Raw genomic sequence first — 22,564 nt, 5'->3', positions numbered from 1 at the left:
TTTCAGAGCCGTGGCTCGCAGGAAGGTAGGAGTTGCTTGCCGTTAGGGTGTGTGGCAAACGGAAGAGCCGTAAAGTTGACCATGAGAGCTAGAGCTGTTGTTTAGAAAATACTGAGTAGATGTACAACTTACTGACTGTATTACCAACTCTGCATAAAACTGCCTTTTTGATACACAATGGTGCAATGCACTGTAGGCTGACAGTCTCTAGGCTTTTTTTTCCGCAGTTCAAATGCAGATTTCCACTAGCTCGGTGTAGTCAGATCTAGTCCTCAACAGCTTTGTTTGTGACAGGGAGCTGAGCTGCTCACTTGAAGGTACCGAAAGATGAGAACTTGGGTCAAAGGCAAACAGTGTGGTGCTATCCATCTGGGTTTTAGTTTTAACTAGCTATTTTCTTTAATAACTCTTTTTTTCAGAATTGTTTTTTCTCCTTTTTCCCCAGATTTATTAATTTCAAGGGTCTTGCAGATAGGACTGAAGCCTCCTAAATGTGAGTCAGTGAGGTATCTAACTGTGTGTGTGTGATGTAATAAAGGTGCCTGAATTGTAGGATTTAGTGTGTTTTTAGTAAAAATGGACAAAAATAACACAACATTTTTTTGTGAAGTACCTCTGCAAGTTTGAAAGATGCTCTCCAAGTTGTAGGTGGAAGTAGAAGCTATTCGTTGTATGAGTGGTTAAGAAAAGGTACCAAAATTACTAGAATGCTACCACCTAGTGGAGGCTGCCCCCATTGTAAAATATAAGAATAGCTAGGGTTATTTCAGTGAATATAGGGAAAATAGTAAATGTTTAGCTCATCTGAGCGATAGTGTCAACTGTTTCTATAACATTCATTTCCAGTGCTCTGTATGTGCCAGTTTGGAGAATTATTTGTGTGATGGGTTTTCTAACACTTCTCTTGGGATCTCAGGAATGTTTGGCAATAAACACTTGCTTTAAAGTCACAAAATAATTTCCACCGCAACACCCTATTTTATGTATTAACTTTTTAACATCTCAAGCTCTGGTCTCTATTCCATCTTAGTCATCCCCCCCCGCCCCCCCCCAAAGCCAAACCCAAAACAAAATCAAACCAGCAACTTCCCCGCCTTGATCTGTATCTGCTCTTTTATCAGAAACTTTCCATGTTCAGTGTCTCCACTGATAATTTTGTTAGTGTATGCAGCAAAGTAATTTACTCTTTCTTTTTTTTTTTTCTTGACACCTTTGAAAGATTAAGAAGGATGTTCTGACTAGGCTGACTGAAAGCTACAACTTGAATTATAAATAGACTTCAGCAAAATAGACTTTTCTTTCCACAGTTTGGAGGAAAAATGATTTTGGCTACAAGTATATAGTTGTTTCTTTCTTGCAAGAGAAAAAGTTGTTGCATTCTAAGATGGAGACCTTGAGATTTTGCTTATGAATATCTCTCCTGAGAAGTTCATTTTTTTCCCAGAAATTTAAGAGGCAGCAGCTGAGCTTCATTCAGTTTTTTCATGTTGCCTTTCTCCTTATCTGCTTATATCCCTGGTTGTCTCTTCCCTCTCTTTCACGGTTCCTTGCTCTATGTTCTTTGATTCTTGTGTCAAAGCTGGCGTCAGACTTGATATCATCAAATAGTGTCACCTTCTCACTCTTGCTTGTGAAACTTCAGAGGAATAACACAAAGCAGAGTTATCTATGACAAAGTTGTGTATGCTGCTCCCAGCCTTCCCCTAAATTGAGGTTTGGTGGCTGAAAAAGTGGAAAGAAAAAAAAGGGCAGGGGCTTTTGCAGAGGGGCTTTCTGCTCTTGTCCTCTGGACTTGCTATTGCACTATTTGGAATATTCTTTGCAAGTAGGCTTTTAGGACCCAAACTGTCTGTCTGAGGTGTACATATTTGTGGGATGACAAACAGGTTGGAAAGCATTTTACAATCTTAATAAGTGGAAGATAGAAAGGAGTTAAGAAATGGAAGGCCTTTCACGTGCACCCTGTCTTCCTCATCTCCTAGATGCAAGTGGTTGCTCTGTCTGCATTGTAAATTAGTGAAATTCTGGAGCCATAAATTCTAGAAACAAGAATTACTAGTCTGAGTGGAGCTTGGTCTGTTTGGAGGGATGTTTTCCCACATCTGAAGGCTCAGTCAAAATCCTCCTTCCAGTGTAAGGTATGGTCGAGTGTACTAGAGCTGTGTAGCCAGCCAAGTTTTGTGTTGCTGCAGGTATTACGCAGGTAAGCTGGAAAAACAGTAGTGCAAAGCAAGGCTAAACTCCATTGGAGCGGATAGAGTAGTTGCCTGTGCCAGACTTGCCTTGCAGTTTGGGAGAAATCCCAGCTGGGACCAGACGTGGCTGTCTCTGCGACAATCGGGTTTCCCGCACACCTTCCCGACTCCCATGCTGCTATTCCAGTTTGTCTGCAGCAGAGCAGGGTTGCTTCTCACCCATCCCCAAATAGTCTGGTTTTGTGCAAAGCAGATAGCTTTTTTACCAGCTGTGAAACCAACCATACAGGTTGGGGCTAACCACAGAGTAGCTCAACTAGTTGGGAACTGCCATTTTATGATGTGCATGAAGTTTCCTAAGGGGCCTGTGAAACTCTTTCTTAAGAAAGAAAAAAAACAGCAGGTCTAGTTTGTGCAGGTAAGAAAGAAGAGCACTTACCCAAGCATGCACACCTTTTAACACATTCCTGCCAAAAATTTGTATGTGAATTTTTAATGTGTTCATTCTGTGGTGGTGAGCCAGTTTTGGAAGAGAATATGCAGGTGCGTATCTGTGCACTTGGTGCCCAGAGTGGTCTTGCCCTTCATGAATGCCTGTTGTTTTAAACTTCATTTTCTTGATGTCAGCCTCGTCAGTTTACATATGCTAGTAAGGTGACGACATTTATCTGTAGACCACCTATGTGGTGGTGGATTGTATCTCTCTTGAACAGAAAAATGTAATTGTGGGTCAATCACTCAGGGACAGAGTAACAGCTGAGAAGAGGCCCAGCATATGGTGGAAAGAAAATTCAGAAGGTAAAAAGGGGATAGAGATTGGGTGTGATTCACTGAAAGCGGAGTAAACTATAAGAAAAATGATTTTTTGGAAATACTGGAAGTAAGATAGGGAAAACTTAACAAAAATAAGGAGAAAGAAAGGAAATCATTCAGAGAGGGTGCTTTCGATACATGTTGAACTTAGAAGTTGATGTTGGTGTTGTGCTTGGGTATTAAAAAAAAAAAAAAAAGACTTTCTAGTTTTGGCTTGCTCTTCTTGAGCTAATTCCCTTCTGAGTACCACTGATGCATATTTTCCTCTATTTTGCTCCCGATACTTCCCGTTTGAAAAGCCAATGGATTCTGCATCCTCTGTCTTGCATTTGGGCAGCAAAGAGATCACAAAATACCACGCTTCAGACAGTGAAGTAGGAGCTCCCTCCATCTCAGTCTCCTCATGCTCTGCACTCCTCTCCATCATAACAGAGGACATCGTCGGTCCTGGCCCTGCTCCCTAATGACCCCTCCTTGCTTCACTTGCAGTCCGTCTTTGATCCGTCTAGCCTGCGTTGCTCACGGGCATGTTCACAGCAGCTCCAGCATTCCTGATCTTGCTGAGCGCCGGGGTGGCTCAGCTGGCCAGGAGATGTGACCCACCTTGCTGGGGGCGAGTCCCAGCTCCCGGCCCACCAGTGGGAACGGCCATGGCAGCCGTTGTAGGTGCTTTTTGCCGGTGCCGCTTCGAGGTCTTTGTGCCTCAGAGCCACTTCACTGCTCCAGTTTTGTCTTTTTGTCTGTCGTTCCCAGACGTTTCTCTGATGGTAGTAACCATAGGCTGCTGGGATGGAAACTCCTCTGCCCTGTCATTTGCCTCCTGTCTTGCCATACCCTAAATGAAGCCATGATTTTGTGTTCGCATCAGTCCAACAGAAATCTGTACTCGGGTGAAAAAGATCCAGTTTTCTGTGTAGATGTGCGAATGTTTGGGCCAGGCAAGAGTTGGGGCAGCAATGGGTGGCCAGGGAAGGGCAAGTTACCCTTTTGAGAGCAGTGTGGCGTCACGTAGACTATGATTTCATCCTTCTTTTCGTCCAGACTCTGGGGCAGAGATGAGGCGTTTCTAGAGAGACGGAGACATGCTCTTCTTGCTCCCCAAATGTGCAGAAGAAGAAGGCAGGCTGTGATGTACATGCCATAATTCTTACTGCTCCTTCTCATTGCTGTTTTTTTGTTGTTTCTTTCATACTTTGCAAATCCAGCACTGTATTGCTTAAATATTAGGGGTCTCAAGTATAACTGCTTTTATTAAGCTTGAGAAAGGGGATAGCGTTAAGATAGACTTGGCCACTAGGCTAGGCTGGGTTATGAAATCAGCAGAAACAGAGACCCAAATGCAGATGAATGGCTGATATAATTCGTAAGAAGTGCTTCCTTTTTAAATGTTTCAGCCATCTAGGTATGTCCTGGATTTGGGGTTCTGAATTTGCTCCCCTGCCTACAACATCAGCCACAAGATGCTGCTACCTGCATGTAACCAAGCACATTTTTTGCGAGTCGCACTTCTAATGTGTGCCTATCTTGTGTTTCTTTGAGTTGTAAAGCAATGCTTCCCCTTAATTATTTTGCTTTGGCATTTCAGCTTGATTTCTAAAAAGGAGCTCTTTTTGTTTATAATAACTTTCTTTTAATTTTTGCCTCAGTATATCTAACGGATCAGCAGTGTGTCAAAATACAGAATTCAAATGCAAATTGTTAGGACACTTGTAGGTGACCTCTCTTTTCAGATGCCTGCATCCTCAAATTCTCTAGCATTACACACAGATTATGGCTCAGTTACATGCTTTAATGGGTGGATAATTAGATGAGCAATGAACTTTATGGAAAACTTTTGTGTAACTCAGTGTCTCTGTAAACTGATCTGTTTTGATTAAAAGGTGAGTCTTTTTTTTTTTTTTTCTTTTTTTTTTTTGGACAGGTCACTTCCCCTTTCTTCCTCCTTTCCTTCACCTAACAAAGTGTCGTGAGGATTAGGCTCTTTTAAGGGGCTGTACACAATTGCTGGAAACACTCCTTAGCTTTGACATTTCTCTAATGGCCGTGAATTATCACTTGTACAAGGAGATGGGGCCATTGCAGGTTATGCTGTAAGAATAAGTTTCAAACTACTAAGTTGTTGAGAACTATCTCCTTATCTTCTGTAATTACTCCTTGCTTATGAAAGGCTTGTAATAGGAAACCTAGGCAGTTCTGAGACAAGCACATGTTGTGCTGTTTATGTCGGCTGGAGAACTTGAACAGTCCTACTAGAATTTCTAAATCCCTATAGTTACTAAGCAGCTCCTGGGCTTGCAGATGAATGCAAAAATGCCGATTAGCTGTGCAGCGTTTTGGCTGTGTGCTGTCGACAAGAAGGGAGTGGAGGAGAGGACTTAAAGCAAGGAAAGGTTCAACTTTCAGAAAGCACTACTTGCTAAGCTCGTGTCCTGGAATGGTTGCTGGAAAGTGGCACCGGGGATGCAGTTACATGCCATGCCTCGTTGTCAGCTTTAGCCTCTAGATCCAGTCCAGCTTATTTCCTATTTACACGTACACTATTTGTATAGAACTTGGAAGAGGTACAGCTCTGCCTCTTTGTTTGCCTTCAGCAATGTTAATGCAACAAACTGATAAGAGCAGGGAGGAGGTCGTTCAGGTGGACATCTCAGGTATTTTTTGCCTGCTTGTTGGAGGAATTGTGAAACAGTGAGGGATGTTATTTATCACACCGTGGCCTTATGTTTTGGTTCCAATGTGGTATCAAATAGTGTGTGTCAGTGGCCCACATGTGAACAAACTTCTGCATTTTTTTTCTGCTTATATGATATATGACTGATTTTTTTTTTAACTGTGCTATGTGTTATTGTCTGTGATAACTTTTAGCCTTTAATTGCACCAGTTTGTTTCGTGAGGCCTTTCCATTCTCTTTGAAAAATATTTCTGGCTACTTAGTTTCTAAGCCAGCTTTATTAATATACGGATGTATATTGCTTCCATCTGTATCAGTACATGAGTTTATAAATAACACATCCATGTATCTTTGGTAAAGTGCATTTTTAATATTGGTGAACTCAACTCATCATCTTTGGTGTCTCAGCATTTTGTGTTCTCTGCTGAAAGTGATAATAGTACACTTCAAGAATCTGTCTCAAGAATGCAACTGTATTTTGGAAGAGAAGGCATATGATTACAAACTTTTAATGATCTTGTTAATTGGGTTCTCTGGTGTTTTGATCTCTTTTCACTGTAAGTTACTGTCTTGGGCCATAGATAGCAAAACAGACGGGGACCTTGATCAGAGGCAATGCCCGTGAGCTTGTGTGAAGCCTTGAGGAGGGACATGCTGACTGTTGTGACTTAGTGGCGAGTGTCCCACTGAAAGCTTCTCTCTGTTTGTTTGCAGACAGCCAGTCTGATGCAGAGACACTAGCTACATCAAATGAAGTGTTGGACCTGACCTCCTGTGAGAAGGAACAGACAGAGGAAGTAACAGAGCTACCAGAGAGTGAATGCAGTCCCAAGGAGGAGCACAAGGCTGAATCCCCTCCAGGAGAAGAGGATGCAGAAGAAAAAGCAGATGAGTATGAAGAGGGCCCTGAGGAAGATTCTGTAAGTAATAGAAGTCTTGACCTCAATTTTGCCAGCAAATTAATGGACTTCAAGCTGGCAGAGAGTGACCAGAGTGCAAGCAGCAGTTCTCAGACTGAAAAGAAGCATGCCTGTGATGTTTGTGGCAAAACCTTCAAGTTTGCTGGCACTCTTAGCCGTCACAAAAAGGCCCACACTCGTGAGGATAGAAAGGATGAAAGAAGCAGCGAGGATGAAAGCAAAAGCATCCAGGATGATGCAGGTGCTCCCCCGATGCAGGACTCTGGTCTTGACCAGGAAGAGTCTCCGATGGACTTGAAGGTGGTGGAGTCTCCTGTGGACTGTGAGGCAACAGGAAAGGAGAATGAAGAGAGCGAAAGCATCTCTGAGGGGGAAGGCACAGAAAGAAAGTCCACTGAGAGGAGCAGCGATGACAAAAAAACAAAGACTGATGGGGCTAAGAGTACTGCAAAAGCGGACAAAAGAAAGAAAGTCTGTACCGTGTGCACCAAGCGTTTCTGGTCTCTACAAGATTTGACGCGACACATGCGGTCTCATACAGGTAAGAGGAGAATTCAGGGCAGAACAGAATACAAGCAGGTCTGCTGCCAGACAGGCATCTGCTCTGTGGGTGCACAGCTGCTGCTAGCACTTGAGGTGGGAGACATTTTTTCAGTCCTACGAGTATCCTTAAGGTGCCTTCTCTGCACTGATCCTCCATGCTGCATAAAAAACATATTGAGGGAGCAGGAATGGTCAGCACCATCATATCTTCAGTTCCCAAACGGTTTTCTCCTGTGCCTGCTGCACAGTTTGGAGGTCAGGGAAAGTATGGAGATGCCCATACAGTTGTTCTGTGCAGTTTCTCATCCACTTCTTGTTATGTGTGCATGGCTTGACCTCTTCCCAGTATTTTGTTGAGCAGTGGAGAATCGTGGCAATGTATGATAGCACTTTCACTGAGTGAAAGCTGAGAGGGAGAGAGCCTGTTTTAGTCTGCTTATCTAAGCCTGGTGCTAGTAACGTGCTGGTGAGCTGCATGGTCTGCTGCTTTAGTGAAAGACAAAGCTACAACTGGTGTCCTGCTCTTCACTCAAACTTGGGCAGAGAAGGTAGAATACAGATAGTAAGATGCTGTTTCAATGACTTGACTGTGCAGTTAAAATATGTGAGATTGCTTTACGTGAAATTCATTTTTTAGCAAAGGAGCTGAAGTCATGAGCCAGATCAAAGGTGAATTAATTGTTCGTCCTTATCAATGCATCTATGATGCATGTCACCTGCAAGTGAAATGGGAAAAGTGGTGCATTTCGATGTTTCATGTTTTTTGGTGGTGCTCTCTGCTGAAGACGATATATTTGTGATTAACTTTGGGTACAAAATTTTTCTGCTGTAATGAAGATGATGTTTAATAAGTACAGCGAAGACTGTTTTAAAAAGTGCCTTAATCAAACTTTTTACCCGTCTGATTCATAAATGTTGACCTTTCAAGTGCAAAACTGAATTGTTTGCTTCTGACATTGTGGAGTCAAATCCTGAGCTGAGCCACAAGTAAAACGAGGTACTGGTCCCATTCTTGTGCCTATTTTTGTACTAATTCAGAAGCCTTGGGAAGATTCACCTATCTAAACTATTGAGCTTTACCCCCAAATGATACTGTTATGTGCCTTTGGAGGTTACCCTACCACATTTTAAATGTTTTCATTGTATGGTGAGATATGCAGGCCTTGTCAGTATGGTTTTGTTTGTTTCTCTTTCTTGTTTGATGCTGAAGGATGTCTCAACCAAGAATATAATGGTGTTGAATAGGAACCTGAGTTAGTGCTTTCTTCAAATGTAAGAAACATAAATACCACCAACCCCCACTGTTTAATTAAAAGCATTTTCAACAGAGGATTTTGTCTCAGTACTGTGGGTTGACTCTCCTCCCTCTCTCCCTCCTACTCATTCAGACACATTTATTGACAAAATGCTGTCTGAATGCAATATTGCTTATTTTTTATTCATAGCGTGTTTTTTCAAAGATACCCGTTGCAAGTTTTTTGAACACCTTGCCTCAGAAGGAGTGTTTGGGGTATGCTGAAGTGCACTGGCAGAGACTGTATAAGACATCTCTGGAAATCAGGTTAAAAGTGTTTCCTTCGCACAGACTAGGCTGCTCCCCAGAAATTGGTTGTGGAATGCTCTTGTGTCGCCTTCTCAGCTGGGGGTAAGCCACAGACGTGCGCTGTTTGCAGCTGAGTGGTGTACAGGTGAAGGCTGCCTCTACAAAAACCTCCTGGCGCAGAGGTGTATTCCAATGTTAAGGCCTTTTTACTGTCCAAAGCATTATTGTAAGTGAGGAATTAGCCCCCAATGTCTTGTTCTGTATGTTCATTGGCACAAGGTGATATCTTGATGGAATTGCACCACTGACCCATCTTTAATAGCTCCAAACAGAAACACAAGATGAAACAGTCAGGATTGGATCTTCAGTTCATCAGGGCAGTAGGGCAGCACTGGCATATGCCACCGTGGGGCATTGCCCAAGTGTATCCTTTGCTTGGATGGGAGGTTGGGGGAGTTTTGTCTGTGGGGCAGTGGTTGCTTTGTTTTTCGATGAACTAATGCTTAGGAAAGTATTCAAGCATTTCAGGTGCAAAAAGCCGTTCTGAGATCAGAGCAAACTACCTGTTGATTACAGCATGGGATGGCTGCAGCTGTTCTGCGGCTTAATATTGCAAAGTAAGAGGAAGAATTTTGTACTGAGAGCAGCATTTCTCAAACAGGCCTAAAGGAGCTTTTCAGGTGCTTTCACATGTAGTTCTTATCAGAAATCCAAGTAAAAAATCAGCTGGCTGAAGAACACGAACAGCTTTGTATGTAAAATCCCAAGGCATGTTTTTCACTTGGTCACTTCACCTACCTCGTCCCATGGATGCCTGACAAATCTAGGTCCTCTAGCTGGCTCTTTGTTTCCATTTTGAAACTTTGTGACGTGGTCGCTCTGCTTCACAAGAAGATGGCGTTTTTCTGTATCAAGGATAATTCTTCACAGCTTCCCTTCTACTTAATTAAGTAGCTTGTGCGTTTCCTGCTTACCTGTCTGTCGCCATGTAAGAGAAAAAGAGAAATGTTTTCTCATATGCTGTTTGGTTTGATTTTTCAATGCTGTTGACCCCAAGTATCTGGAGAGTGTCATTATCCTTGCATTTCGAACTGTTTCTCTCTCCATGCCGGGAGCTGAGCGGTGGTGAGGAGCACCCTTGGGGGGCTGCCAGCGAAGCCGCTGTAGCAGCACAGACAGCTAGTTTTGCAAATGCTTTTAAGCTGCAGAGGAAAACTGCAAACTTCTTCTGGAAAATTTGCTGACTAAACTAGGTGGGATGCGAACAAGCATCTGGGGCTTGCTGCCTTCCTCCCTCTTTAGTGTAGGGTCGTGTCAGGTTTGTAGAAATCTCAAGACAATTAGTTCTTGGATTTTCTTTCATCTGTGCCCCAGGATTTTTGTGTATACTTCCTGGCATACCGTGAGCTGTTTTGATAGTATGGAGATAAAAAATTCACATAAATGCGACACCCAATTTTGATAAAGCTACTGAATTTCCAAAGTGCAGAGCATCTTACTCTGCTTGAAATGGGAGAGTAGTGCATTTATGATCTTACGGCTGACTTCGGATTTTAATTCTCTTCTAGGTGAGAGACCGTACAAATGTCAAACCTGTGAACGGACCTTCACTCTGAAACACAGCCTGGTTCGTCACCAGCGCATTCACCAGAAAGTCAAAAATGCTCGAAACCACGGGAAGGAGAGCGACAAGGAGGAGACCCAGTCAAGGTGTGGAGAAGACAGCGAAAATGAGTCTAGCCACAGCGGCACTAACCCCATCTCAGAAAATGAGTGCGATTCCGCTGCAGGCATTGGTAGCCATTCGTCTATCACGAGAAGCCGAAAAGAGTCCCTGGCTGGCACAGCCAAGGACTCTCTCAACAGAGAAGAGAGACCGAGCGGGCGAATGGCCGGCACCGGCCTCTCGGAGCCCAGCAAGAATGCACAGAAACCGCTGGCGAAAGACCAGGACCCTCGGGGTGGCTCCGACCACGAGAGACCGTCGGGTTTCATTCCAGACTTGCTGGAGATGCACAACAAAAAATCTCCCATGAATCACATTCTTGCCTCTGCAGACAGTGCACCTCAGCTCTTGGGGGTTGAATGACTTGCTCGCGGATTGGACCCGGCCCAGCACACGAACGAAAGCCAGCAGCTGAGCAAGGTTTTTGGATTTTTGGAAGAGCAGCCTTACAGCTGTGGGGAGAGTATGGCAGACTGGATGCAGTGCCATATGCCTTTCAGTATAATAATGCAAGAGACTACAGTATATACTGATTTGAGTGCCTTACTACTTTATTAGATCTTTTGGTATCATAGATTTTTTCAAAAGTGATTTTTTTTTAATATTTTAATGAATTATTTGGAGAGGACCTTTTTCATTTAAGCATTAATGTTACCTTTTGTATTGTGTGTGTGAGCTTGTTCTTGTATATCTGTGATAGTCGCTGTGTTTGTTCTCTGAGCTGGAAATGGGGGCAGTGGGGTGGGAGGCCCTTGGATACCACAGCCAATAACTGGAAGAAAATTATGTGAATTTCATACAAAATAGTCAGAGGAAATGCAGAGGGGATGTTGATCTTTTTTTATTTTTTATTTTTTCTCAGTAGATGTTCTTGTGTTTGCCACATGGTGGAGCATTAAGTCTGTTTCAGGCATGAACAACGTGGCAGTTGAAGGTGTTCAAAGTGGTTCAAGCCAAAAGCAGGAAACACGAAGAGTTCCAACCTCATACTTGTTTCCACTTTTCAGCATTAAAAATGGTGTTCTAGCTACAAGGTTTTTTTTCTGGCCATTGTGGACTGAGTGTGTATACAGAGAAGAGTTACATAGCAACGTAACCTATGGAAATTATACACCCGCTGTTATATATGTTTGATTTGCTTCAGTATATTATTATTATTATTTTATTATTATTTTATAAATTCATCAGTTTGCTTGTCTCTGCAGTCAGCAGAAACCAATGGGCAATATTTGCCCACGCAGATGTATAATGCAGCTTGGATCCTCTCTTTAAATGTTTTTGACTTAAGCTTTCACCAACTCCTCTTCTTATGTTGCAACTCTTCTACTGTACTTTAAGTGGACCCCTTCCTCTGACCGGAGAGTCAAATGGAGGCCAGCAAGTTATCATCACACATGTACATGGGAACATGTCACGCGTGGTGGGGTGTGCGTGTGGGTGAGTGTGCGTGTGTGTGTGCGCGCGTGTTGGGGGGTGGCCTGGGAGAAGAAGTGTGCGAGAGGGGTCATGGCAGGACCCTCCGAGTGCGTAAGAAAGGCACTGCAAGTACTATATTAATCTTGTTGCAGTCACATCAGTGGCAACGTGTGTTACTTAAAGAGCAAAGTTATTCAGTCTTCCAGTTGAAAGAAAGCAAGAAAGAAATGCAAGCCTTACCGTGATCTTGCTACTGTCATGTTCTAGAGCAAGAAAATACTACTGGTAATAAAACTACAGATATAAGACATGTTAAAAATAAATAAAATAAATTAAAAAAAATTCTTCCTGAGATTTTGGGGTTGATGCTTGAAGACTTGAGGTGTGTGTCTAAATTTCATATCAATAATTTAACCCCTTTAATGCTGGGAGTTGGCATTTCTCCAGATGGCTCCTGTTGCCGGCAACAGGTGACTCTCCAGCCACCAATATTTAAGGGGTTTAAGCAAAATGTATCCTACTGTAGCTGTGCATTTTTAGGAGTGCTCAGCATTTTTTGTCGTTGTTTTTGTTGTCGTTTTTGTTGTTTGTTAATTGTCCTTCAGTCATGACCTCTGGGACAGACAGAGCCATACTAGCATTGCCGGAGCCTCACTGTGCTATTCCACCACTTCAGCCCCCTCAGCCCGCACTGTGATCCTCCCTTCCCCTGCAGATCGGCTTTTCCTGCTTTCATCAGACATGGAGGAAGTGGGCCTCAAACCCATTCTATATTATATAATATATATCTATATATATCTATATATATATATAAAATTCTCCAAAAATTTCTGGAGACTGAAATCTAACTGTCCAGAATTCAAAAGAAGAAAAATGTTCTTGAGTAATATTCTTGCAAATAGAATAAGAAAAAATGGTTGAGGTATATGTGATTTCTATTTTTTTTTTAATAGGGATGTATGAACCAGTTCAGAAACAAAGTTAACTCCAGATAGATGAATAAATCAGAAGCAATGATTCATTTAAAACTCTACCCAGGTGCATTCTACTTAATTAAAACCAGTTCACACATCCCTTAAATTGTTATTACTATTATAATTATAATTATAATTATTATTATTTTGGGTATTTTTGGGGTTTTGTTGTTTTTTGTTTTTGTTTTTTGCAACTCTCCACACTAAACTGCGCAATACTGTGGGGGAGAAGCCATTACTAAACTATATGCTGCAGAACAATGTAGCAAGTAATTAATTCCCAGCAGCCTGCCGGGACATCTGCTAGCAATAATCACTATTGATTTAAAGCTTTATTTAGCCTTTATCTATATCCTAGTAGAGTATAAGGTCTTGCCACATTTTATTGACATTTTTATTAGTTGAGTTTGACTGAGAACTGTTGCTGTTGTTGGGTTTTTTGTTTCCCCTCCTCCCCCAATATTAAACTGTGAAATTTATAATGTGTTTAAACTATGGGTGAATCTTAGGCTTTAGTTTGCATGTTCAGCTAATTTGTCTCTATACAATTTTTGTTTGAATCTTTTTATTTTTTCCTCTCTCAGGGCTTTTACAAAAAACAAAAAACAAACAAAAAAGGATCTTCTGAAATTCTTTTGCCTGAGTTGCAATGGACTAAACATTGAGATAATTCAATCACTACATTAAGCACTTGACTGTGAAAGCGCAAAAAAAAAAAAAGAACCTTGTTTGAGGCTATTCTGAAATAACTTTTCAGGGCTATGTGACAGTCTGATTCCATTTTCAGAATGATTCATAATTTTCTCTCTTCTCTGTGTGTCTCCTTTCTCTCCTCTCTCTATCCACGAAGGAAGTTTAATCCTAGTGATTTCATCCCATGCAGGAAACAGTAATATATGTGTAGAATTCATATTTTTCTAAAGGGAACTTAAACTGCTGCTACGAATTGTGTACAAGACTGGTTTATGCCACATGAACAGAGAATCACACATTTGTTTTGGTACTTTTATTCCTCTTTTTATTCAGTTGTACAGTACTTCCAAATTCAAAATAAAAGTAAAAGTTGTTCTGTATCAAACCATCTAAGCAATAAAATGTTATATTTAAAAATTATAGGTTACAAAATGGACGTGGCTCTTCTTGTGGGTTTGTTGTAACTTGCTTTCAAACTTTTCTATTAGAGGACAACATGCCAGCCAGAGTTTATCTGTGTAAATAGTATTACTGTTTCTTTTCCTTCAGTTGGACTGAGTTTGAATTATAGTTGTAGCACTTTGAAAGTTCATGTTCCGTTTGCCATGCAATTTTCCAGTAGTCAAAACCCTTTGAAATGGTGCTTTTCTGTAATTGCAGTTTCTTAAAACAGCAACTGAAGACAGAAAAAAGTACATTGGTGCTGATTTTCCTGTGCAGGTGTTAGGTCAGAGTTCGTTGTCTTTTTTTTTTTTTTTTTTTTTTTTTTTTATTGTAGCCCCATGATCACATAAGTGAGTGTCTGTGTTTTGACACATTACAGTGATTAACAATATATCAGTCATTTTCTGTATAAATGGAAGTAGGTTTCTGCCATTATAGTTTTATTTTTGCATAAATGTATACGGCTGTGAAATCTTCAGGATGTATTCGAAAGCCACATGCATGTGTCTAAAGAAGAAAATCTTTGTTTTAGCTTGTTGGAGCTGCCTTAGTTGCATTTTAAATGCTTTCTTTTGAATAAAATGCATTTCACAGGATGATGAGCCAAAGAATCATCTGAGTTGCGTATCCAGTTCTAGATGCCAGGGAATTGTAGAGCATTAGAGCATCTGCATCTTCTTAAGTCCTCGTGGGATTCTTTCTGGTAGAGAAGTGAAGCAAATTCAGAATCATATAGATGTATCCAAGAGTCTAAACTACTACTGCTTTCCTGCTTCTAGCCTCTTGGATCTTAATGACAGCGGCTGAGACTCTCTCAATCACCTTCTCTGGTGAAGAGCTGATTCCTCACCACTGAGCAGGTTAAAAGAGAACCAGTCAGTTTGGCAGCTCTGCCCCACGCAAAGAAATCTGATGAAGCAGGACTTCTGAGCTACATCTGGGTGTAGTAAGAGGATGGAAATAAGATTTATGAGGGAGGAAAGTGGCAGATCTCATTCTTCCTGCTCCTACCCATTGGCCTTAGAAATCTCCCCTCCTAAGTTTATAAGACTGTTGGAAAACTCACATTCAAAGGGTGTGGGGGTCTGTTGTGAGGCATAAAATAAAAATTTAGGGGCTGAGCCTATGTGGCTAGAAAGTGATCACCTATGAAATAGGTGACCTGCAAGCACTTGGTCCTTGGCCTCTGAAGGGTGCAATTTGTGTGCCCAGCCCATTTCTCTTCCTAGTTACCTTTGAACTTGATCTAACTGACTTTAACCATCCCTGAGTTGGGCATCGCCCTATTCTTTCTGTGCTTCACAGGGTAACGTCCTGCTGGCCAACTGAACTTTGCTTCCTGCTGGTTTATCCCTTTCCTTCCTCCTCCCTCCACTCCTCCCCACACTCACTCCTGTGGCACTGATTTCTAGAGCTGGCCTGAAATGTCCAACTTTAAGGAAGTATCAACGGGGGCCGGGGGGGTCTCCATCTGTTTTGTCCAAGTTGCTGCTTCCTTGCCTTGCTCTCCAGCTTTTACCTTAAAGGTGAAGCCTTTAAAGGTAATCCTTAAAACGATGACTGGCCTGGAGAGAGCAGCACAGCCACCCCACTGGGGAATTAACTCTCACATGTGGAGTCCACATGCTCCCTCCAAAGCACTAAGGTTCAGGGAAGATCAAAATCTTCCACTGTCATTAGCAGAGAAGGTCAAGGATGCCTTGGCTGGAAGAGGAACCAGCAGGTTGGCTTTCTCAAAGTCTAAAGAACAAAGCTGTAGCACGTGGGAACAGGAGCATTGTTTCGAGATACCAGGGCTGGGTGGAAACCTACTATTCCAAAGCAGGATAGGGAACCTGGCTGAGTGTGTCTCAGCATATGTACTGATACAGAAATTCAAACTGGTAAAGAGAAAGGAATAAAAGTATTGATTTGCCATTATCCAGCTGTCACAAAATACCCAGCATTGGTGTGTATACACCAACGTGTTTGTGCGTGTGTACATACACATAGGCCTTCAGGCAGTGAGCACAATGAGAACCGATTTGCCGTTGACGCTGTTAAAATGATAGTGTTTTGCCCTGTTTCACTAAAAAATGTCATTCTCAAACAAAATTAGACACATCAAGATGCAACTAGTAAAGAAGGCAAGGGGCAAAACTTTACTCCGAACCTTTTCCTCGCTGCTCCCAAAGCCTCCACATATGCTTTTTCCTGTAGGTATTTCTGCAGAGATTGGGATTTAAGCAACATGTGAAAGAAAACATCACTTTTGGAATTTCCAAGGACTAACAGTTAATTGGACTAACTGTGGATTCAGCAAGCAAAAGGGCACACATGACCCTAGCTTGGAACAACTGGCACTTTCTGTCAAACAGTCTAAGAGGCGCCATCTTCTGTCATCCACTCTGATAATGCAGGAAAAGAAAAGGATGGGAGGAAGCATTGTACTGGTTAATCAAGACTTCTCTAACGACTGGACTGAGGCTAAATGGGCTACACTGGAATTTTCCAGAACTTTGGCACCCTTAGGAGTCAACATCAGGAAGAAAGTGAGTAAAAACTGCAACTAATGTGGAGACTAGTATCTTCTGGTGGTCCAGGTCATTTTAGCTCTCCTACCTAGGAGCTGGGGAAAGTGCTTTCCCTCTCCAATCCCTTTCCTTGGTAGTAATTGTCATAATCTGCGCAGGAGTCTCATTGCACCTGTGCTACAGCAGTGAAACTGAGGCAGGAAAGAAAATGCTGCTTTTGTTCTCCAACCCTGTTCCCTCTTTTAAAATAAGAGAAGTGGAAGAGCCATGCTTTGACCCTTTGGAGACTGAGAAGACCTCCCTCATGTGACAAAGAGCAGAAGAGCTGAGTGTTTTGAAAGGAATGGTCCAAGGGTTGGGGAAGGGGGGAAGAAAAAAAAGGCAGGTATCTTACCTGCGAGTGGGATGACACTATTTTTCTAGGTACCTCCATCTTAAATTGTGTCTAGTGCTCATGCTGTAGCTGGCCTGTGGAGATGATGGGTTGTCCGGCTGTGTATATCCTGAAGTCATGTTGCCCTTTGGTCACCTTTGAATTTCAGGTCCTCAGCATGCTCTGAAATTTCTGAGTTTGGGTTTGGCCTCCAGCCTCACCCCAGCGAGCCCCGGTGCTCTCCTTGCTCCTGTCTTCCCATGCACACACAGGAAAGCAGGGAAACAAATGTGCTGAAGCAGATTTTTGTCACTCTCTGGAAACTGGTGACCACTGACATCTGCAGATTTGATGGCAGACCACAGTATTTCCTTATCCTCAGGTTGTATGTGCCATGTTGGCTCACAGGATTATAGAAAGTGGAAATATTCCTGAAATAACAGCAGGTTTAGCACAGCTGGGATTCCTGAGCTAACAGCTCTGTTGACGATGTACAGTCTTAGTCTGTGCCTGTGGTTTTGAAGTATGGATGCTGGCAGGAAAAGACACTGGTGTTTTTTTAATGCAGGCTCTTCTAGAGCCCAAAGCATGTCCGTAGACAATTCCTGCAGAGGCATTGACTTGTGCTCTGCCAGCAAGTCTGAAGCTCTAGGCTTTCTCAGTGTGGGCAAGCTGGCATCTTTCCTAGTACCTAGCTGAGAACTGTATCATTGGGAATGTCATTTTAGATTACTTGATTCCTGCCCCCCCCCCCCCACACACACACACACACTCAAACACACCAGTCCTGAAAGGTATATTCTGATTTATACTAAGCAAGCAGGAGGCATTTCTCCTACATGCTGAGCAGTATCAAGACATATGAGAGGACAGTGGCAGCAGAGCACAGAGAGGACTGTTGTGGGGCAGAATTACTTGTTGCTTTCGGCTCAGTCATCAACTGCACTTTGTCCAGGTGTATTTCTGTGTGCTTGCATGGCCCTCCATGGCTGCTTTGCCTTGGAAATGCAATCTCTGAAGCAGTGACTAGGGGAAAAGGATATGTCGACAAGGAGAGCAGTGCTTCATCTACCCGCTACTGAAGCAGCACCTAGAGTTACTACTGTAAAAAGATGTTTATGAAACCACTTTTCCAGTAAGATGTTTTTTCAAAGAACTTAACTAGATTCTTCTTCCTGTGAGGGCAAAGAGGGACTCTCCTCTGTGCTCCCTCTTACCTCATGCTCATACTATTTTATTTTCAGGAAGACAGTCTACAATTTGACACTGCAGCTCAGCCTTGAAAGGCTGTGAAAAACAACCCTTCTCTGAACCTGCTCTTACAGCTGAGCTCCTGTAACAGGGGCTTCCTGCTAGTTACAGAGCAGGACCTTGATGCTCACTCTGACTCCTCTCTGCACTGCTGTCTAGTGTATGTAACCTCAACACTTCGTATAAGTAGAATTTTCTCCAAGGAACCCATATCACAGCTTTTGCCTGCTTCAGCTGCAGGTTCACTGAGACTGGCTATCTGCCAAGAGCCAGGTGGTCCCATTCTGGTATTGTAGTTTGGAAGGAAGCTCCTGCAGCTGCAGCTGATTTGGGAGGTGACTGAAGTTGGGGAAACTGCAAACACCTGGGAGAAAGGATACTGGCCAGGGGTACAGGAAAGTTGTTCTGCTTAAGGGCAACAGTGAAGACACAGGTTGATGGTGGGTTACTGTGCAAAATGGGGTGCCTCAGTGCCAGAGGAATATCTGCCTTGCTGTCACTGGCTCTAGCTGCACAGATTATCTCAGGTAAGCAGCATGTAATATGTATACTTATATCATAGTGCTAGTGGGGTGCCTGGTAGAGGAAAAAAAAATCAGTTGAATTCCCCAGGGAAATGAAAGCCTTTTGGGTATTCCTAGTAAGGGGGTCAAGATGCCTTCATTTTGGGATGCATCTTAAATCATCTCATAGAACTAAAACTAAATTGAGTCTTTGCTATGGGTGGACTTGAGAAGCATTGTTGAGGCTTTGCAAAAATTCTAGTATTACCTCCTATTTTTGGTTCTTTAAGTCCCCTGTCTTCTTCTGCCTCAGAAATGTATTCAAGGGAAGCAGGATTTCTTTTGTGTTTTAAATACTTGTAAGTAGAAAGACTTCTTTGGACCCCAGAACCTCACTGGGAGTTTAATGCTTCTAGTACTTGGGAGAAGGGAAATCTCACTAATAACCATGCAAAATGGCATGTACTATTGACACAACATCTATGAGCAGTCCACAGTGTAATTCAGTAGAAAGCCTTATAGCAATCTTTTGAGTAGTAAGAACTGAAAATAGCTTTCTCCTTTGCTGTGTTTGCTGTTTATTTCTGCTCTGCCAGATTCTCCTCTTGCCAGTAATCTATGAGGAAATTCTGTATGATGGGCATTTGGCATATGCTGCTGTGAAATCATTTGAACTTCTCTAGGGCCTTTCAGCAATGGGCTTTAAAGTAGTTCGTGAACAGGACACTGCAAAAAAAGAGAGAAGGTTGCTGGAGAAAAGGCCTTTCATCATGAAAGGCTTAATCAATTTTCATAATCTTAGAACCAGAGGTTAACGTGGTAAAGGCCAGCTTTGCTGTGGGCTAACTTTCAGACAGTAATTTTCAGCCTGTAACAACACATGGAATATGGCCACATTACTAGCAAAAAATGTGCAAAGGTTAGGACAAAATGTCAGCCAGAACTCTAGGCTGTGGTTCTGTTATAACATGTGATCAGAGTAGCTGAGATAAAAGAAATGGCAAAACATGCTGCTGTTTGCAATAAGTATTCAAAGGAATGCTCAAGAGTGATGAGAGAGAGAGAGAGAGTGTGTGTGTGTGTGTGTGTGTGTGTGTGTGTGTGTGTGTGTGTGTGTGTGTGTACACAGCACTAGTAGCTGCTCCCCTGAAATGAGGAATGGGCACAGAAATGGGCTCAGTTACATTTGGGTAACTAAAGCAGTCAATGGGCTCATTCATGAGTCAGTTCAGGGAGCAGCAGAGTGCTCTCATGTCCCAGCAACGTCATCAAAAGTTAAAGGCATCAAGTAACATGCAGCACTTGAAAAGATAAGGTCCAAATATTCAGAAACGGCTTTTGGTTAATTAATCACTTTAAATTTACTCACTATACTTCTTATGGGAAATGTACCTCTAGGTGTACCACTGCACCCTGTATACACAGGCTGGGTTCAAAACAGTATTTTTAACAAAATATTTCTAGCTACAGTACACATTCTAAACTTTCATGGTGGCCAAAGAAAATTATTTTTAGCACCCATTAGTTTTTCAGCTCTGTGAGAACTAGCATCTAGTGAAGACAATGCTCTGGCATCATATGTGTTAACCTTTCTTTGCATTTTCTGTTATCTGACTGTACAGAGAATGAGGCCAGCTTAAAATTGCACCAAAATTTAAGTGTTGATTTAAATAAGTAACATCTGACTTTTAATTAATCTACATGTAAAAGAAATATTTGTATTTTATTTTATTTTAGGATAATGGCAGTGCTAGTTGTGAGATGTAGGTTTGTTTTGACCAATAAAAATTTCTCCCAAGTGTTTGCAATTCAAACTTTAGCCACATATGACCTGTCCTTGGGGATGGAAAAGTGAATAGTGTTCAAAAAAAAAAAGTCAGAAACAGAAAAGAATGTAACCTTTTTCATTGCAATTTTCCTCCGATTCTTAAGAGTAGTCCTTTCTTCATGACTGGGGCTTCTAGGTAACAATCAGGAGGAGAAGGCAGCTCTAATCTGAAGGAGGTAGCACATGTCTTCTCACATTCTATCTTATGCACTGCTGAGTGTGATGCAATACTTTTAAACTTGTTCATTTTGCCAATAATACCACTTTTGCTGGCAGAACATGTCACACCACTTTCTCTGTTGCTCCCAAGATGCTTACGTGACTAAAACTTTACAATACTCCAAGGTTACATAAATCGGGTCAATTGTACTCTGCAGAAAATCAAGGTATCACAAACTGAGTATATACAGCAATCCATCAAAAGTCTGCACTGCAACACAGCTTTCCTGATTTCTGATCTCCTGTCTAGATCCATCTGTCAACATCTCATGGAGCTGAAACCACAAAGGCCTTCTAGTATAGCTATTGAAAGCCAGAATCAATGCTGATCTGGTTAGAACAGCTTGCCAGGCTTGGAGATAAGAGAGATGGATTTAGGGAACTTGTGACATGTACAGCTAGCAGGTAACAGATTTTGGCACAATGCAGAGCCATATGCTGCTTTTAATATGTTTGGTTATGTTATTACCTGTGAGTTTGGTTAATGCACCTCATTTTCAAAACATGTTGGAGTTTCCCTGACCCAAAACTACTATTCTCTTCAGCAGCTGTGGAACACTTACTTAAAAAGTTAAGTACCTTCATTGGAACAATACTTAATTAAACGTGATAGCAGCTCCTGCTAGGGTTTCTTGTGGCAGTATTTTATTGACAACAACTGCAGCTGTGGGATGTTTTGCAATTTGTCAACAGATCCTTGTTAGCAGCCTGTATTTACTGCTGGAGCAGTGAATCACTGACATCTGTTTCAGTGGAATTCTGCAAATTCAGCAAAACAGCAGTAACAGTGGTGATGGCCCTTAGGCATTGTCATGCTAGAGGAAAACTGCAGGGTAACCAAAAGGAGTACTACAGCTAATTAAAGAACTGGTAAACAACGCTCACTAAGGCGCTTTAAAAATGGGAGTGGAGGGAGTTCAGTCCTCAAGGAAGTCCTACCCAGCATAAGCCCGGAATAACTCCACCAGTGATTGTTATGGTTATATGACAGTGCAACTGAGGCATAATATTTCATCCTCCTCATGCCTTTTAGTAAGGAAAAGAAATAATAGCATGCTACACTGTTACAACCTGTTAGGCTATTAATACATTAGAAAGGAGATGTCCCAGTACAGTGTGGTTTTTAAAAAGAAATGAAATAGGCTTTACTTTATTATTCTGAAAGACTGTCGTCTGTCCTATGGTGTCCAACAGCAAGACATAGCTTCTTGTTTTTTGGCTTACTTGTAGCAACCAGTTAGAATTTGATTGGAAGCCTGGACAAAATGTCATCTCCAGCTGGGAGAAACACTTGCACTCTCCATGAATGAACCCGTATTAGAAAGAAGCAAGCATGCTTTTACTAATTCTTAAATACTGGCTCTACAGAAAACATAACATACTTCATAATTGTTTGTTAGGGCACTTACACATGCTTCTAATTATAACCTATTTCAGTGACACTATTGCCATATTTTGATAGTCAATAGATGCTATTTAAATTCTAGCAATGTGATGTTTTGACACTTTCTTCCTCTTTATGTGGACTTCTGCCAAACCAGCCAACACAGCAATTCATTTTCTGTCTCTTGCACACTTGTTGGTGAACTTGCCAGCTGAGGTTGGGATCTAACATACTGTCAGAATAAGGTCTAAGCTTGGCCCTATGCACTACTCATTCAGTAGTGCTGTGTATCCAGGCTTGTACAAGAAGGTACATCTCAGTGTTCTTTGATTCTTCTCCAGCATCATTTAATAAAGCAAAATGTATATTGACCATTTGCTATTGAAAATACCCAGTCATGTAAGGACTGGCATTCAAATTTTGAGTTGCCCTTGTAGCACATAGGCAGACAAGTTTGAAGTAGATGCCATGGAATAATTGTACAGTACAGAAGGAAGTAGTGGAGATAACAATAATAAGATGTGTATGGAGTCAATGATTTATAGGTTTGATTCC

The 22,564-nt window shown here is 42.0% G+C and overlaps 1 protein-coding gene across 5 annotated transcripts in view; it reads left to right on the top strand.

Moving 5' to 3' along the window:
• RREB1 (ras responsive element binding protein 1) overlaps nucleotides 1-13,914 on the top strand; it is a 125,310-nt gene extending 111,396 nt beyond the window's left edge. For all 5 annotated transcript variants that reach the window (XM_064507067.1, XM_064507068.1, XM_026114837.2 and 2 more), the window contains 2 exons: nucleotides 6,394-7,140; nucleotides 10,254-13,914. In XM_064507067.1, coding sequence (XP_064363137.1) covers nucleotides 6,394-7,140; nucleotides 10,254-10,774 — 1,268 coding nt within the window. In that variant the 3' untranslated portion in view covers nucleotides 10,775-13,914. The remainder of the gene's footprint in view (nucleotides 1-6,393; nucleotides 7,141-10,253) is intronic.
• The last annotated feature ends 8,650 nt before the right edge of the window (nucleotides 13,915-22,564 follow it).

This window comes from Dromaius novaehollandiae, chromosome 2 (genome assembly GCF_036370855.1).
Source record: "Dromaius novaehollandiae isolate bDroNov1 chromosome 2, bDroNov1.hap1, whole genome shotgun sequence".
NCBI classification, from domain to species: Eukaryota; Metazoa; Chordata; class Aves; order Casuariiformes; family Dromaiidae; genus Dromaius; species Dromaius novaehollandiae.
The sequence above is the reverse complement of the archived record's forward strand: the minus strand, read 5'-3'. Positions and strand labels throughout refer to the sequence as shown.